This window comes from Narcine bancroftii, chromosome 2, assembly GCF_036971445.1.
Source record: "Narcine bancroftii isolate sNarBan1 chromosome 2, sNarBan1.hap1, whole genome shotgun sequence".
Taxonomy (NCBI): Eukaryota; Metazoa; Chordata; class Chondrichthyes; order Torpediniformes; family Narcinidae; genus Narcine; species Narcine bancroftii.
In genome coordinates this window covers 20,786,208-20,802,424 of record NC_091470.1, presented here as the reverse complement: position 1 = coordinate 20,802,424, position 16,217 = coordinate 20,786,208, and the positions used below count along the sequence as shown (strand labels likewise).

The 16,217-nt window shown below is 44.2% G+C and overlaps 2 protein-coding genes across 7 annotated transcripts in view; one reads left to right on the top strand and one right to left on the bottom strand.

The window, feature by feature from the left end:
* The window catches only part of LOC138753260 (basal body-orientation factor 1-like), a 33,821-nt gene extending 21,082 nt beyond the window's left edge, over positions 1-12,739 (bottom strand). For 2 of the 6 annotated variants that reach the window (XM_069916055.1, XM_069916056.1), the window contains exons 1-4: positions 12,492-12,739; positions 7,248-7,500; positions 2,964-3,029; positions 976-1,119 (exon numbers count right to left, since the gene is read on the bottom strand). In XM_069916055.1, coding sequence (XP_069772156.1) covers positions 976-1,119; positions 2,964-3,029; positions 7,248-7,500; positions 12,492-12,724 — 696 coding nt within the window. In that variant the 5' untranslated portion in view covers positions 12,725-12,739. Of the gene's footprint in view, positions 1-975; positions 1,120-2,963; positions 3,030-7,247; positions 7,501-9,690; positions 9,750-10,271; positions 10,412-11,244; positions 11,487-12,491 lie in introns of those variants that run through there. The other 4 variants (XM_069916057.1, XM_069916059.1, XM_069916061.1 and 1 more) reach the window with 4 other exon arrangements.
* A 108-nt stretch (positions 12,740-12,847) lies between these two features.
* The window catches only part of entpd5a (ectonucleoside triphosphate diphosphohydrolase 5a), a 59,229-nt gene continuing 55,859 nt past the window's right edge, over positions 12,848-16,217 (top strand). The window contains exon 1 of the mRNA XM_069916066.1: positions 12,848-12,954. The gene's annotated coding sequence lies outside the window, so the exon portion shown is untranslated. The remainder of the gene's footprint in view (positions 12,955-16,217) is intronic.

Below are 16,217 nucleotides of genomic sequence, written 5' to 3'. Positions count from 1 at the left end.
ACAGTCATCACAAGATCACAAGAAAAAGGAGCAGAAGCAGGCCATTTGGCCCATCAAGTCTGCATCTTGGATCAATGGTCCAGAACTCTGCCAGTCTAGAAACTTAATCACTGCTCTATTGCATCACTCATCCTGGCATCCCAGACCTCATTCATTTTCAATATATTGCTAAGGAAGATGGGTACAATCTCAAACTGATGCCAAAGATGAGGTCCTTGAGCCCAAGAAATAATAGCACAGAGTTGGTAACAGCAGTTGTATCCACTGTAGAAACCGAACTGGAAGCATCATATGGAAGAATGTACATTATTTAAAACTCTGCTCATAAGAGGACTAAACCTCTTTGGTATCACCAGTGACCTGAAAGGGAAAAAAAAAATCTGCCAGTTGGACAGGAAGGATTGATCTCAATGATCTTCAATGAAGTCTGGGAAAGAAAATTATTGAGAATATCCTTGAATATTTTTCTCAGGGGCATTAGTTCTCCATCTGTACATTTACAATGGTGCACAGGAAGAAAGAACAAGGACCATATAACCGTTTACAGCACGGAAACAGGCCATGTCGGCCCTTCAAGTCCATACCGGTTCACTTGAACAACTCCACTAGATCCTCCGCAAACTTCTGAGGAAGTAGATATTTTCTATTGTCGTATATCTCAGGAATGGTTCTTGGTTTTTGACAAATATCATTTTTTAAAATGGAGCTCTCTCATTGAACAAAACAAATATATCCGTCTATCAAAATGCATCAAGTAATGCAAGAAGTTTACTCTTAGATCATTATTAATGAGTTATTCTCAACTTGGATCAATTGCAGAAAAATATTCCAGAGGAAATATAATTTAACCTATAACATAATAATTGAGTAATGTGCGGTTATCAATTTCAACAGAACTTCATTAACACTAGAATGCAAATTTGCCCTGAATTATATTGTTTACATAAATGAACAAACAAATCAAAATGAACTCACATCATCCAATTCATTTTCCAAGAAAACCTGTTTCTTCCTGAATTCTTTGACCTTGTTCAGTTCCCCTTGAACCAGTTGCATTGCTTTTGTTTTTTCCCACATTTTGTTTTGCAAATACTCAGTTTGTTGGACATGCATTTCGACCTGTGGAGATGGAAGAATGGTGGTTGACTGCAGTGTGTCCCTTCGTGACTAAATTATTTCGTAGATAAATGAGAAGCTGCAGTGACTCAGCACATCGGGCAGCGTCTACGGAGGGAAATGGGTAGTCACTGTTTTAGGTCAAGACCTTATTTCTGAAACTAGAATGGGAAGGTGATTTTGCAAGCATAAAAAGGAGTGGTGGGGGGCGGGGGGGGGGGGGGGAAGGGTGGCTAAGGAGGCACCAAGAGGCAATAGAATATTGAACAAAAGATCAGAAAGGAGAAGATCACTGGGGCTCTGGGGAGGAATTTTGAGAGACTAGCAAGTATAGAAGTAGATAAAGGCTAAATGGAAAGTGTAACGGAACAGTGAGGGCAGACACCAATTTTGTGAGTGCTTTGCCAAGCATCTGCTATCTGTCAGCAGGGTCTGGCTGTATTCCCAGTTGCCAAACATTTCAATTCTTTTGGCCAATCCCACACAGACCTGACTATTCTCAGTCTCATCCATTACTTCGAGGCTAAATGTGAATTTGAAGAATAACATTATATTCCACCTGGCTAACGAAACCCAACGGCACAAACTTTTAATATTTCAATTTCAGGTAACCCCATTCTGTTCCATGATTATATTTTAATTTGTGTCTAAAAGTAGTTTAATATCAATGGAAGTATAAAAACTGGTTTTAAGTTCACGGAGTTAAACAGAAAAGTTTGCAGCCGCAGTGATTGTAGTGCAATATTCAAAAGTGCTGGAGAAACACACCAGATCATACATTGTTGATAGAAAGCAAATGGATATAACCAACACTTTGGGTCTGAGCCCTTTGTCAAGATGATAGAATACTGAACCAGTCGAGTAACCTTTATTTATTGTTCATACCATGCTCACTCAGTGAAAACGAGATAATGTTTCTCCAGGACCATGGATAATCTGTGATTGGTCTTTTTCAACAAATGATATATGCCAGGTAAATAGAGGTAAGATTTAGATGGATTGTAAGTGCCTGTGTGATGAAACAGTCAGACTGGATTCTTTCGTTCATGTCCTCTGAACCTAATAAAACTATTAAACAACAGATGATTACAGGATGGAAAGAGCAACCCAAAAACTAATCTCACATTATGGCTCAATAACTTCTGCTTCAAGTATTTATCGAATCAATGCTTGAAAAGTCACCCCCTGTAGCAATGGATTCCATCTACAAACAACTGTCAAAGCAAAGAACTTTAAACATACTGTGATTTGCACTCAAAAGTGGTGGAGAAACTCAGCAGATCACGCAGAGTCCATAAGAAGGAAAGATATTTAACCAATGTTTCAGACCTGATCCCTTTGTCAATATATGAGCAAAAACCAGACAGGCACCTGCATTAAAAAGGTGGGGGGAGAAGGGAAGGAGTAGGGAGAGAAATTGAGCCTGCATTCAGCACTTCAGCTGGCAGTTAGTTCCACATCCTCACTACCCTTTGAGTGAAGAAGTTCCCCCAATGTTCTTCTTAAACATTTCACCTTTCACACTTAACCTGTCCTCGAGTTCTTGTCTCACTTAACCTCAGTGGTAAAAGCCTGATTACATTTACTCTTTCTGCTACCTATTTGTAACATTTTCTGTTTCTCTTTCAGCATTCTGAAAACCTGCCCCCCCCCCCCCCAACCAAGGTATTCCTAATGTATGCAGCTAGGGAAGGTGCTAATACTCCAGATATAATAAAAACCAGAAAATGCTGATAATACAGTACTCAGGTCAGGCAGCATCATACTCCAGAGCCATGTCTGTGTTCATTCTGAAACTAAATCTTCACAAATCCCATAAATACAACAGGAAAACTGCAAACACTTACCATTTTCTTATTCTCGTTAATTGCTTGTTGTTTCTGGTCCATCATCTGCTGTTGAAGTTGGCTGATCTGTGAAGTACAAACTCTTTTCATTACCATTGACTTTTGCTCTGGATCAATGTCGAGTTACAGACACCTTTTAACTTTGTTTTTTTCTTGAAGGAAAACGTCGACTAGCATGGCACAGAAAATAATGTTAATTCTCCAACGCATTTGGCTGTGTGCCATCATAGCTTTTGAAGTACTCAGTGACAAATCTTCCAGTCCCAGAAGACTGAATTATCCCAGGATCCATCGCCAATTGACAAGAAAGTTCCTGATTTCTATTTTTGTGCTAGGAAGTATATCCCAATTTAGTTTTTGAATAGTGGAACTCATTTCAAGATTACATTCCAATTTCATGATCGCCACCAGAGGTGAAAAAAATGTTTAACTGTTTCTCAGTGTCATAAAGCTATACAGCAGAGAAACAGACCCTTCAGCCCATCTTGTTCATGTCAATCTAGTTGCCTGTCTGAAGTAATCCTGTGGAAGTTACAGCACGCTGTTACTTAATTAAATTACATTCATTCTGTCAGAAAGTGCACCAGCAAAGATTCTAGACCAATGGTTTTCAAACATTTTCTTTCCACTGTTACGGGCCCAGAGGACCCTAAAACCCAGCAGCAATAGAAATTCGCCAAGACAAATGGTTACTTAAAGAAAAGTTGCTTTTAATTTTCTTTAAACATAAAAACAGGATCAAACTTCAACATTACTATTAACTTAACCCCCTTCTAATTCTAAGCGCACGTGTATTTGCTCAGGAACAGTCTTTGACTCACAGTCCAATCTCTCTCCTCACTTCTCCAAGTTCACCAGTATCAGGCAATTCTTATACTGTGCACAGAATTTAACATTTATGAATTTTCACCAGGCTGTAGTGAAAAGGTAAATGTTTACCGCTCAGGAAGATTCTATTGGTTTCAGAGAGAGAGATTTGTTGCTCATTGGACACACACAAACTGATTTCCCATAATCAGTACTTGCTGAAGAAACTTGTCCATCATGGGTTTTCTAAATGATAACCTCTTCTTCCAGGTCTCCACAGAGATCCTCTTGTTTCTCTTATTTCAGGTGAAATACTCTAGCCAGCCATTTCCTCTTGTTAGGACTACAAGGGTTTTCAACAGGATGAACTCAGAACTCACAACCTGTCTTCAAAATGGCGTTTTTAACCAAGCCGGCCAGCTTGTCATGTTGCAGCCTCAAAGCCACTGAATTCTCTCTCTCCAAAGAATCACGTTTTTCTCTCTCTCTGCTTCCAAAACCACATGACCCCCTAAGGTTCCAGACCCAATCTTTGAAAGAACTTATCAGCCTCTTGAGCCCAGACTCTTCCATTTACACCTGCTTTTGAAATTCTTTAGCAAAGCAGTTTCATTGTTTTTGCAAAATCACTGGTGCCCGAGTATCCAGCTTGAGCAAAGCTCTTGTATTTTAAATGAGATCTCTTTTGTGAAGTGACCTACTCTAAACCCCCACAATCTATATTATATATAAAAATGTCTCTTCAAGAGAAAGCATGATATAACCCATCACACCACATACCACTTTAAGTAATCCCTATACCATAGTTGCTCTGTGATTACTTAAAGTGGTATGTGTGTGGAAAGAAAAAGTTTGAAAACCACTGTCCAGACAGGCTAATAAGATGACATTTATTGTTAAACAGAGAAGCTTCTTTGAGAAGGGCATAGCAATAACAGATTCTTGGAGAACAGAATATGAAAAGGGAAGGTAAAGTCTAACTGTAATAGGTGCTGGAATCAGAGAGCTTTGACTTATCATTGCTAACGTAGCAGTAGAGATAAGAATGATAATTATTTGTGGCCAATAATGTTTATTTTAACTAAGGTACATTTGGACATCTGATCTGGTCCATTGGTTAATTTGCATTTCAATGTTAATACCATGATTTGGTGCCTTAAGATATTTGATAACACACAACTTTCTTATTGCAGAAAAGTGTGCATAAAGGTAATCATCTGTGAGGAATTCTTGGAGCAGTTTGGAGATAGGGCCTGTTCTGCTTTTCTTGCGCACAAGGAAATAAAATGTGATTGGAACAAGTCCTTGTTGTCAGACTCTTGTCATTTTGGTGATTTCCACAGTCCCATTTGCCTGTGCAGGGCTGTCTCCTTCACACCCTTTCCTTTCCATAGGTCTTTTCAGTGTCTTAGCTGTGCTTGCCCCTATCAGTTCATTCCCTATGCACACTACCTTCTGTGCAAAATGTATCCCCTTCGGACCTTCCCAGCCTCAGCTAAAACCTACTCCTTCCAGTTCAAATATTCTCCTTCCCGGGGGAAAGACTGGCCTTATCCTATAATATTAAGACTAGGGTACACTTAATGTCATTCAAAAGCCACTTAGACAGATCTATATGGAAGGAGAGGGTTATGAAGGATGGGGACCAAATGCGAGCAAATGGGATTAGCCCAAAAGCTAACTTGATGGACAAATTGGGCTGTTCTGTGCTCTAAGACGTGAGGGCTCTATCTGAATAATTTCTCAACCTCCTACAGTCAAGTAAACTCAAAGCGAGTTAATGCAACCAGTTCTCATAATTTAGTTTCAAATCTAGTAAAGCTCCACAGTGTTCTTAAAGGCCAACATCCTTACAGTGATACACTGTTAGAAATTAACAAGTTTCTGTCCTACTTTTTAAATAACACACTTTCTTTTGCAGTCTATCAGAAAACACTAATTAATTCTGCTTTAACATTTGCCTTTGATCATACAGATTTATGACTAGTCAAGGTGGAAAGGTGACTTCTTTCTTAGTGGCACATAAAAATTACTTAGAATACAAAGTTATTCACAGTTCCATTGTTTTCTCCAAAAAGTATATGCAATAACATAGCCACATGATATTTATCCCCATGTTTGTTCCTCATGAGATAAAGCCCAACAGCTTCACCAATTTTTTATACTAATTAATGAATTTTGTCCAAACTCTCAGTTGTCCTGAACTGCAGTTCAGCTCATTCAAAGTTAATAATCTCACACTGGTCATTGCTGAGCAGACTTTCAAGTAAATTTGCTTCACAACCAATGCATACTGCTGAATCTACCTCAAATATTCACATTTTAATTTTCCAGTGGGAATCCTGATCGAGTAACTCCATAAACGCAAACACTAAACACTCCACTTTGTAATGCAAGTTTGTCATATTAACTTTTTTGGATGTTTTTAAAGAAAGAACTTGAAGGAAAATGGGATTTCACTGAAAATTTTAATCTACCATATATACTCAAGTAAAAGTCGACCCTAGTTCTTCACAAACAGATCAACAATTCAAGCATGATGAGGAAATGAATTTTTTTCTGTTATTGTGTTTTGATGTACAATTCATACAAACATTGCATTAGATTCCTTAAGTTCATTATCAACCAAGCATAATTACCAGTGGTGTAATTCATGTGATTATCAAAAAGTATATCACACCACTATTTCTTATATAAGCAAGACCATAAGAATTTACTTCACTATAATTATTGTATCCCTGAAAGGGAACTACTGTAAAATTACAAAAGCCTTCACACAACACTTCACCTGCTTGCCATTCGCAGATGGTCATGGGTAGGCTGAAATTCATTAACATTACTGAGTCAGTACTGGGTATATCACACCATCATTTCCTGATAGATGGTAAGCTAGGCATTTATGGACTCCACTGTAAGTAGTGTATCTCTTAAAATTATGGTAAATTAATAATACGTGGTCTGCCTTCCGTTTACAGATGTAAACACAGACTCAGAATTTTTACTTTAATTCATTGTGTTTTTCTTCTTTATTCATTCAGAGATCATTTGGACTTCTGCTACTTATACAGTATTTTGGATTCTAGAGTGAATTTTAGTCTCTCAAAAATAGTATTCATGTAATAGTTGACTATAAATTTAACATTAAAAAGTAGTTTAGAAAATTTGATTTTTACATGAGTAAAATACATGATCAAATAAACCTAACGTTTAAGCAAGTTGATTATTTAATATTGATGTGCAAGTCTCCAGGTGCAGTTCCCCACACAATAAATTCCTGATGGGGTCAAAACCATCAGTGATAAGCACCAGGCAAAGGCTGGATACATTCCCAGAGGAACAATGTTTATGTACTCTCTCCAAATCAAAAAGTAACCAAAGTGGACTCAATCAGCTGATAAATGTGAATCGAGACCCATGAGATGGAGATATTTTACATACATTTTAATTTCTCAGGAAAGCATTCAAAATTCTTTTTACCTTTGTCTCTTTCTCCAAATCCTGTTTTTTTAAATATGACATCACTTGCAGAGCATCCCTTTCTACTTGAAGTCGATCATTTATTAAAGTTTCATTGGTTCTGGCAAGCATTCGTGCTGTGTTACGATATTCCACTCGCGACCTCTCAATAACATTCAACCTGGATTCCCACAAAGCAGCATTTGCCATTGCTTTTTCCATATCCGATTCTTTGGAAACCTTCGGTTCAGACTTTTCATCCTTTTTCCCTTTTCTTAACAAATGAACAAATATTTCTGAAGAAATGTTTAAAAGATTCACAAGCCAAATATCTGTTAAGTGATTGTCTCTGCCCAAGAATCCTTGATTCTTTCTGGATCATGAGGAAAGAAAAATCACTCAGCATGTCAATTAAATCTTCACAATTCCCAGCAAAAAGCATCAGGATGATTCAGTAGGAATGTAAATGTATATTCTGCAAGGTGTGAGGTTCAAGTAATAAGAATCTAGACACTGCAAATTAAGAGATGGTGGCTCTTCCTTGCTAATTTCCTCCCTTCAGCTTGTATTTGGCTGAAAACTGATATTTCTAAATCTTTCTCCATGTTCCCCCATTATTCTCCCATTTTTTACTTTTCACCCGTTAACTAACTTAGGCAAAAATTTGGGTCTTAACATTACCTTCTGTGTGTATTCACAGCTAACTTGAACTGTGTACTTTTTTCCAAAGAACCCTATCTTCCTTGTATTCTATGTAGCTTGCATACAGATTTATTAACAAATACATCTTTATTAGTTTATCATCTGTGTAGAGATACTTTTATTGCCAAACTATTCTGCCATATCCCAAATATCTACCACCTCTTTGCAGATATTGAACAACATAACACTCATCACCATACACAGGCAAGACTCCTCAACTCTTCCTTCATTACATTGATATCTGCATTGGTGCTGCCTCCTGTATCCACGCTGAGTTTGTCAACTTTATCCACTTTGCTGCCAACTTTCACCCCTACCTCAAATTCTCTTGATCCATCTCTGGCAACTCTCTCCTCTTTCTTAACATCTGTCTCCATCTCTATCTACAGACATCTTCTATAAACCCACGAATTCTCTCAGTTACATGAACTACTCCCCTTTCCACCTGGCCTCCTGTAATGATTCTATTCCTTTCTCTCAGTTCTGTCACATCTGCTCTGGGGAGGACACGTTCCATCCTAGGACATCTTTGTCCTTTTTCAGAAAATGTGGCTTCCTCCACTGCCATTAACTCAGCCCTCCCCCGCTTCTCTTTTTTTCCCCCGAACATCTACACTGGCCCCTTTCACCCCAGATGTAACAAGGACCCTCCCCATTCCAACATTAGTCTCCACATTCCAACATATTATTCTCTGCAATTTCCACCACCAAAAACATCTTCTCCTGCCCTCTCCACTTTCCATTGAGATCACTCACTCCACGATTCCCACCAATGACTGCAAGAAGTGCTACACTTGCACTTCCTTCCTCGCCTCTATTAAGGGCCCCAAACAGTCCTTTAAAGTGAAGAAACACGGACACGTAGGGGTCATTTACTGCATCTGATGCTCTTAATGCGCCCTCCTCTATATCAGGGAGACTGGATGCAGACTGAGAGATCATTTAATTGATGCCTTCCCTCTGCCTCAAAAACAAGAACTTCTCAGTGGCTAACCATGACATATCGGACCATGGCCACATGTGCTGTCAAATTGGAGAAACAACACCTTACATTATATTTTGGCAGTCTCCAGCCAGATGTCATTAATATAAAGCTCCAATTTCTGTTAACTCCCCTCCCTAGACTCTCTCTATCCCTAATTCTCTGTCTCCTTTCCTCCAGATCCTCACCTCTTCCGTTCCCTTCTCATTTTTAAATTTTTTTTTAGTTTAACATTTGAGCATACATAATAAATCTTTTTTCAAAATCTCTCTAAATTTGGGCATTCCCAGAACATATGAATCAGAGAGGTTTCAAATATTTTACATTTCTCACAAAAAGGATCAACATCTGCATAAAAATTGGATAATTAAAGATTATAAATACGAGTTCTGTGTACCCACCTTAAATTGTAACAAGCAATATCTTGCACAAAATGAAGAATCATTACTCAAGCTGAGAGTAGAGTACCAACCTTCCTCTGAAAATGTTATTTTCAAGTCTCTTTCCCAATCTCTTTTGATTGGGACTGAATTTAAGTCCAGTACATTATTATAAATACATGCAATTAATCCACCATGAAAATAAAATTGTACATTAAAAAGCAGATCAAGAGTCTTAGTATTAGAAATTTGCAGAAAATCTAAAAGCTTGGACTAAATAAAATGCCTAATTTGTAAATATCTAAAAAAATGCCTATTGGAAAGATTAAATTTGGCTGATAATTGTTCGAAAGACACAAAACGTTTTTGAAAATAATAAGATCTTTGAAACTTTGATTACCTTTTCTACGCCATTCCTTGAAACCCGCACCCAACAGATGGTTGAAATAGATGGTTATCTATAATTGGACTAGCCAGTGAAAAACTGTTAATTCCAAAGAATTTCTTAAACTGAACCCAAATTCTCAATTTATTGTTCATCAATGGATTATTTGTTAACTTAGAAAATAAAAATGGTAAAAAGGATCCAAAAATTGCCAGCACAGAGGTTTTTTTTTGTAAATTGTAATTCCATTTCTACGCAGGAACAATGGATTAGTAAGAATCTGATATTCCTGCTCTTGGTAAACTTTGGATTATATAAATAATTATGAAAATTAGGTAGGTTGGGTTTTATATTTGACTGATATTTTTTAATCAAGATTTTATTTTGAAGTGGAAAGTGGTGATTTTTAAGAATTATAATCCCTTCTCATTATTTTTTTAATGTAAGATGTTGGCTTTGAGAACCTTCAAGACCATCAACTGATTTTGGGTTTTTTTTCCTATATGAGCTGATTCCAACTGTGGTTGAGGATCATCAGATTTGGTAGGGCTGAAAGGAGGAGTCCAATGGGAACTTAGTTAGAATGGCAAGGTTACCTTTCTTTCATGTTTTTCCAATTTTCTAGGCGTGGATCCAAGGTGTTTACCCCTGGAGGTGGACGGGTTGCTTTTCAGCATAAATTATTTTTTTGATCAGATGATGGCTACAATTAATAGTTTCCTGGAATGTTAAGGGTCTGAATGGAACAATTAAGAGGCAGAGGGTTATGGTACATCTTAGACAATTAAAAGCAGATAAGTTTTTTTTTCAAGAAACACATATGAAAATCTGTTAAAGATAGGTCATTATTTAGATGGAGGGGACAATATTTTCATTCATGCTCTGAGGCTAAAATAAGAAGTCTTGATATTAATTCATCAAAATATTCCATTTATTCTAGATAAACAAAGACATTTTATTATTTTAACGGGCATTTTATATCATGAACCAAATAATTCTGGCTCATGATATAGATGATCCAATTTTTTTAAATTATTTTTTAGTATTACCAGATTTTAATCAATATTCTTTGATTTTAATTGTTGTTTGAATAGATTCTCTTTCAAAATCTCCTAGTATAATACATTCCTTTTTTATCAAATTTTGGTCCTACAGATGTTTGGTGATTTCTAAATCCTGCCTGTAAAGAGTTACTTTTTTAAAAAAAAATCTAATGTACATCATTCGTATTCAAAGATTGATTATTGATTACTCTCTCTGACTAAATCATGTATCAAGAAACAGTTATTTCCAGTCATGCCCCAATTATACCTTTAAAAATCTACGATAATTCCCCATTTAACAAAAAAAATAACAGCGATTTAATACTACTCTTCTTGCCGCTAGAGAATTTTTAGATTTTATGGAGCATCAGTTCTTTTTCGCTCCTAATTTTTTCCCAACGATATCCAACTAGATTGGGATTCAATGAAAGCATACTTAAGGGGGAAAATTATTTCATATATGGCTAACATTAAGAAAAAATACCAATAAGGAAAGGCTTGATTTAATGAATCATTTCCTCCCCACCTTTTAATTCGGATCCCTGAAGAAGAGCCCAAGTCCGGATTGTCATCTCTGTCTCTTAATTTCTATGGATGCTCCCTGACCTGCTGAGTTGCTCCAGCACTTTTGCGTATTGCACCTCTCACCCCGGGGACAGTTGTTTTTGTTATTTGATGGGATCTCTATTCACTCATACCATCCCAACGGTGGATCAGGCCGAAGTGGAGACATCTCCCAATGGCGACAAAGGCTCGCGAGTATGCCGCATGAACTGCCGTGGACCCACCACACTCAGGGCTCGTCTACCTAGCGTGTGAACCCTGGAGTCGGAGGACTGTGGGGAAGAAACCATCACTGGTTCAATGGGCAGAAAGGCAATGCATGGTGGAGCGCGAAGAGGACACAGTGAGACACACCCAGAACACGGCTGGCCATCCACTGCATCCTGACCTGTCTCCAACCGTCTCCTTCTTGTGTGCAAAACATGTGCGAGCACGCAAGGCACATAAGACCTGCCTGCATAATAACATGTGCAGATGCATGGGCACAGAACACTGACGTGCAAAAATGCACGTGCACCATCTGAAAAGGTTCACGATGCTGCTAGAAGTAGATGCACAAATTTTGTTTCTAGGACCAAAATGCCGCAAATGTGGAGTCCTGTCTAATAATTTCCAGCTGGCTTGGATGTGTAAGAAATCCCATATGTGGATTCTCCACCAAGAATGCGGATGCAGAGCTTTGGAATGGTGGTTCAGGAGCCGGCTCTGTCCACCTGAAAGGGACAGGCGCACTCCGGCTCCTGGCCACTGCAGCGGCCCCGCCCCCCCCGCGGCCCACTGGCGTGACGTCATTTGAAGCGCGACGACGGAGAAGCAGAAGGACCTGGAGCAGGCAAGAGAAAAACTGAGGATGGTTTCAGCCGTGTCCAGACCCCGCCTGCACACCGTCTTTCCAAATTGGCGCCCAGCGGATGACGTCACCAGCCCCGCCCCTGAGCAGCCGCATTCAGGTCCCTCCCAGAGGAGGGTGAGAAAGGGCGCCTCCCGCCCTTTCAGGTGGGACCCCCGAGAGCCGCATCCGGGTAGAACATGCGGCTTGACAGCGGGCTAGTCTGGCCACCTGATAGGCCTTGCCACTGGGTCCAGGAAGGCCGGGGTCGACAGCGTGAGGCTGAGGGCCTGAGCAACCCTCCCTCACGTCCATCCCAACCCCCTTCGTGGCAATGGCAAGACTTCATTGTGACCGACGCCCAAGGAAAGAAGAGTTACCCTTTCCCTTTCTTCGGCATCGCCGAGTGCCGCCCAATTCCGCTCCGGTGGAGGTTTCCCCTGTCCCGCTCACCGAAAGGCCGCGGCTGTTCCCCGGGAAACGGAGCACGCCAGGTCCCGATGACGTCGCCGGGCGCATGCGCACACGCGTCAGCGGTCATTCCTCCCCGACCGAGGAGTATCGCTCGAATCTGAATCTTCCTGGTGATTGTCGCGCTTGATTGAATAACCATGAAGAAGCCGGTTCAGGTGCAATCGGGAGGCCCAAGCCTGTTGCCATAGAAACGCGACTCTCGCCCTCCCCATCCTGCCACGGGCGATGGGCGGGTCCAAACGAGTGACGTGAGGGGTTGGGCGAGCCGCGCGATTCGCGTACACCGCGCATGCGTCCTCGCCGAGGAGCCGGTCCGGAGAGCGGCGGCGTCGGTTTCTCAGACGGCTGGGAGGCGAAGAGCAGGAGGAGGTGAGTGGTCGTCACCTTGTCCCAAAGAGTTGCTGCCGGCCCTGCGGGCAGAGTGATGTTGACGAGAACTGCCTCTCACTGAGACTGTTGGTTGGCACGGGCTGCGAGGTGTCCGGGTCACCCCCTCCCCCTCCCTCCCTACCGCCCCCCCCCCCCACCGCCACCCACAAGTGTCATCGATCCCCTCTATCTGCCAAATTTCAGTAATCAGATCCGAGCGGACAGGGCTGCACCTGCCTCGGTTTTAGACTAATTTGTCACCCCGCCCACACCCCCTCCCACCCCCACCCCCACCTCCTCCATCCCCTTCCCACCCCCACTCCCCCTCCCTCCACCCCCTACCCACAAGTGTCATCGATCCCCTCCATCTGCCAAACTTCAGTAATCAGATCCGAGTGGACAGGGCTGCACCTGCCTCGGTTTTAGACTACCTTGTCACCCCGCCCACACCCCCTCCCACCCCCACCCCCACCTCCTCCATCCCCTTCCCACCCCCACTCTCCCTCCACCCCCTCCCTCCACCCCCTACCCACAAGTGTCATCGATCCCCTCTATCTGCCAAACTTCAGTAATCAGATCCGAGCGGACAGGGCTGCACCTGCCCTCGTATTAGACTACCTTGTCACCCCGCCCACTCCCCCTCCACCCCCTCCCTCCACCCCTTACACACAAGTGTGATCGATCCCCTCTATCTGCCAAACATCAGCAATAAGATCCGAGCGGACAGAGCTGCACATGCCTCGGTTTTAGACTACCTTGTCACCCCGCCCACACCCCCTCCCATCCCCACCCCCACCTCCTCCATCCCCTTCCCACCCCCACTCCCCCTCCACCCCCTCCCTCCACCCCCTACCCACAAGTGTCATCTATCCCCTCTATCTGCCAAACTTCAGTAATCAGATCCGAGCGGACAGGGCTGCACCTGCCTCCGTATTAGACTACCTTGTCACCCCGCCCACACCCCCTCCCACTCCCACCCCCACCTCCTCCATCCCCTTCCCACCCCCACTCCCCCTCCACCCCCTCCCTCCACCCCCTACCCACAAGTGTCATCGATCCCCTCTATCTGCCAAATTTCAGTAATCAGATCCGAGCGGACAGGGCTGCACCTGCCTCGGTTTTAGACTACCTTGTCACCCCGCCCACACCCCCTCCCACCCCCACCCCCACCCCCACCTCCTCCATCCCCTTCCCACTCCCACTCCCCCTCCACCCCCTACCCACAAGTGTCATCGATCCCCTCTATCTGCCAAACTTCAGTAATCAGATCCGAGCGGACAGGGCTGCACCTGCCTCGGTTTTAGACTACCTTGTCACCCCGCCCACACCCCCTCCCACCCCCACCCCCACCCCCACCTCCTCCATCCCCTTCCCACCCCCACTCCCCCTCCACCCCCTCCCTCCACCCCCTACCCACAAGTGTCATCGATCCCCTCTATCTGCCAAACTTCAGTAATCAGATCCGAGCGGACAGGGCTGCACCTGCCTCGGTTTTAGACTACCTTGTCACCCCGCCCACACCCCCTCCCACCCCCACCCCCTCCATCCCCTTCCCACCCCCACTCCCCCTCCACCCCCTCCCTCCACCCCTTACCCACAAGTGTGATCGATCCCCTCTATCTGCCAAACATCAGCAATCAGATCCGAGCGGACAGGGCCACACCTGCCTTGGTTTTAGACAACCTTGTGACCCCCCCCTCGCCCCCAACCCCTCCCACCCTACCCACAAGTGTCATCGATCCCCTCTATCTGCCAAACTTCAGCAATCAGTTCTGAGCGGACAGGGCTGCTCCTGCCTCGGTTTTAGACTACCTTGTCACCCCGCCCACACCCCCTCCCACCCCCACCCCCACCTCCTCCATCCCCTTCCCACCCCTACTCCCCCTCCACCCCCTCCCTCCACCCCCTACCCACAAGTGTCATCGATCCCCTCTATCTGCCAAACTTCAGTAATCAGATCCGAGCGGACAGGGCTGCACCTGCCCTCGTATTAGACTACCTTGTCACCCCGCCCACACCCCCTCCCACTCCCACCACCACCTCCTCCATCCCCTTCCCACCCCCACTCCCCCTCCACCCCCTCCCTCCACCCCTTACACACAAGTGTGATCGATCCCCTCTATCTGCCAAACATCAGCAATAAGATCCGAGCGGACAGAGCTGCACCTGCCTCGGTTTTAGACTACCTTGTCACCCCGCCCACACCCCCTCCACCCCCTCCCTCCACCCCTTACACACAAGTGTGATCGATCCCCTCTATCTGCCAAACATCAGCAATAAGATCCGAGCGGACAGAGCTGCACATGCCTCGGTTTTAGACTACCTTGTCACCGCGCCCACACCCCCTCCCATCCCCACCCCCACCTCCTCCATCCCCTTCCCACCCCCACTCCCCCTCCACCCCCTCCCTCCACCCCCTACCCACAAGTGTCATCTATCCCCTCTATCTGCCAAACTTCAGTAATCAGATCCGAGCGGACAGGGCTGCACCTGCCTCCGTATTAGACTACCTTGTCACCCCTCCCACACCCCCTCCCACTCCCACCCCCACCTCCTCCATCCCCTTCCCACCCCCACTCCCCCTCCACCCCCTCCCTCCACCCCCTACCCACAAGTGTCATCGATCCCCTCTATCTGCCAAATTTCAGTAATCAGATCCGAGCGGACAGGGCTGCACCTGCCTCGGTTTTAGACTACCTTGTCACCCCGCCCACACCCCCTCCCACCCCCACCCCCACCCCCACCTCCTCCATCCCCTTCCCACTCCCACTCCCCCTCCACCCCCTACCCACAAGTGTCATCGATCCCCTCTATCTGCCAAACTTCAGTAATCAGATCCGAGCGGACAGGGCTGCACCTGCCTTGGTTTTAGACTACCTTGTCACCCCGCCCACACCCCCTCCCACCCCCACCCCCACCTCCTCCATCCCCTTCCCACCCCCACTCCCCCTCCACCCCCTCCCTCCACCCCCTACCCACAAGTGTCATCGATCCCCTCTATCTGCCAAACTTCAGTAATCAGATCCGAGCGGACAGGGCTGCACCTGCCTCGGTTTTAGACTACCTTGTCACCCCGCCCACACCCCCTCCCACCCCCACCCCCTCCATCCCCTTCCCACCCCCACTCCCCCTCCACCCCCTCCCTCCACCCCTTACACACAAGTGTCATCGATCCCCTCTATCTGCCAAACATCAGCAATAAGATCCGAGCGGACAGAGCTGCACCTGCCTCGGTTTTAGACTACCTTGTCACCCCGCCCACA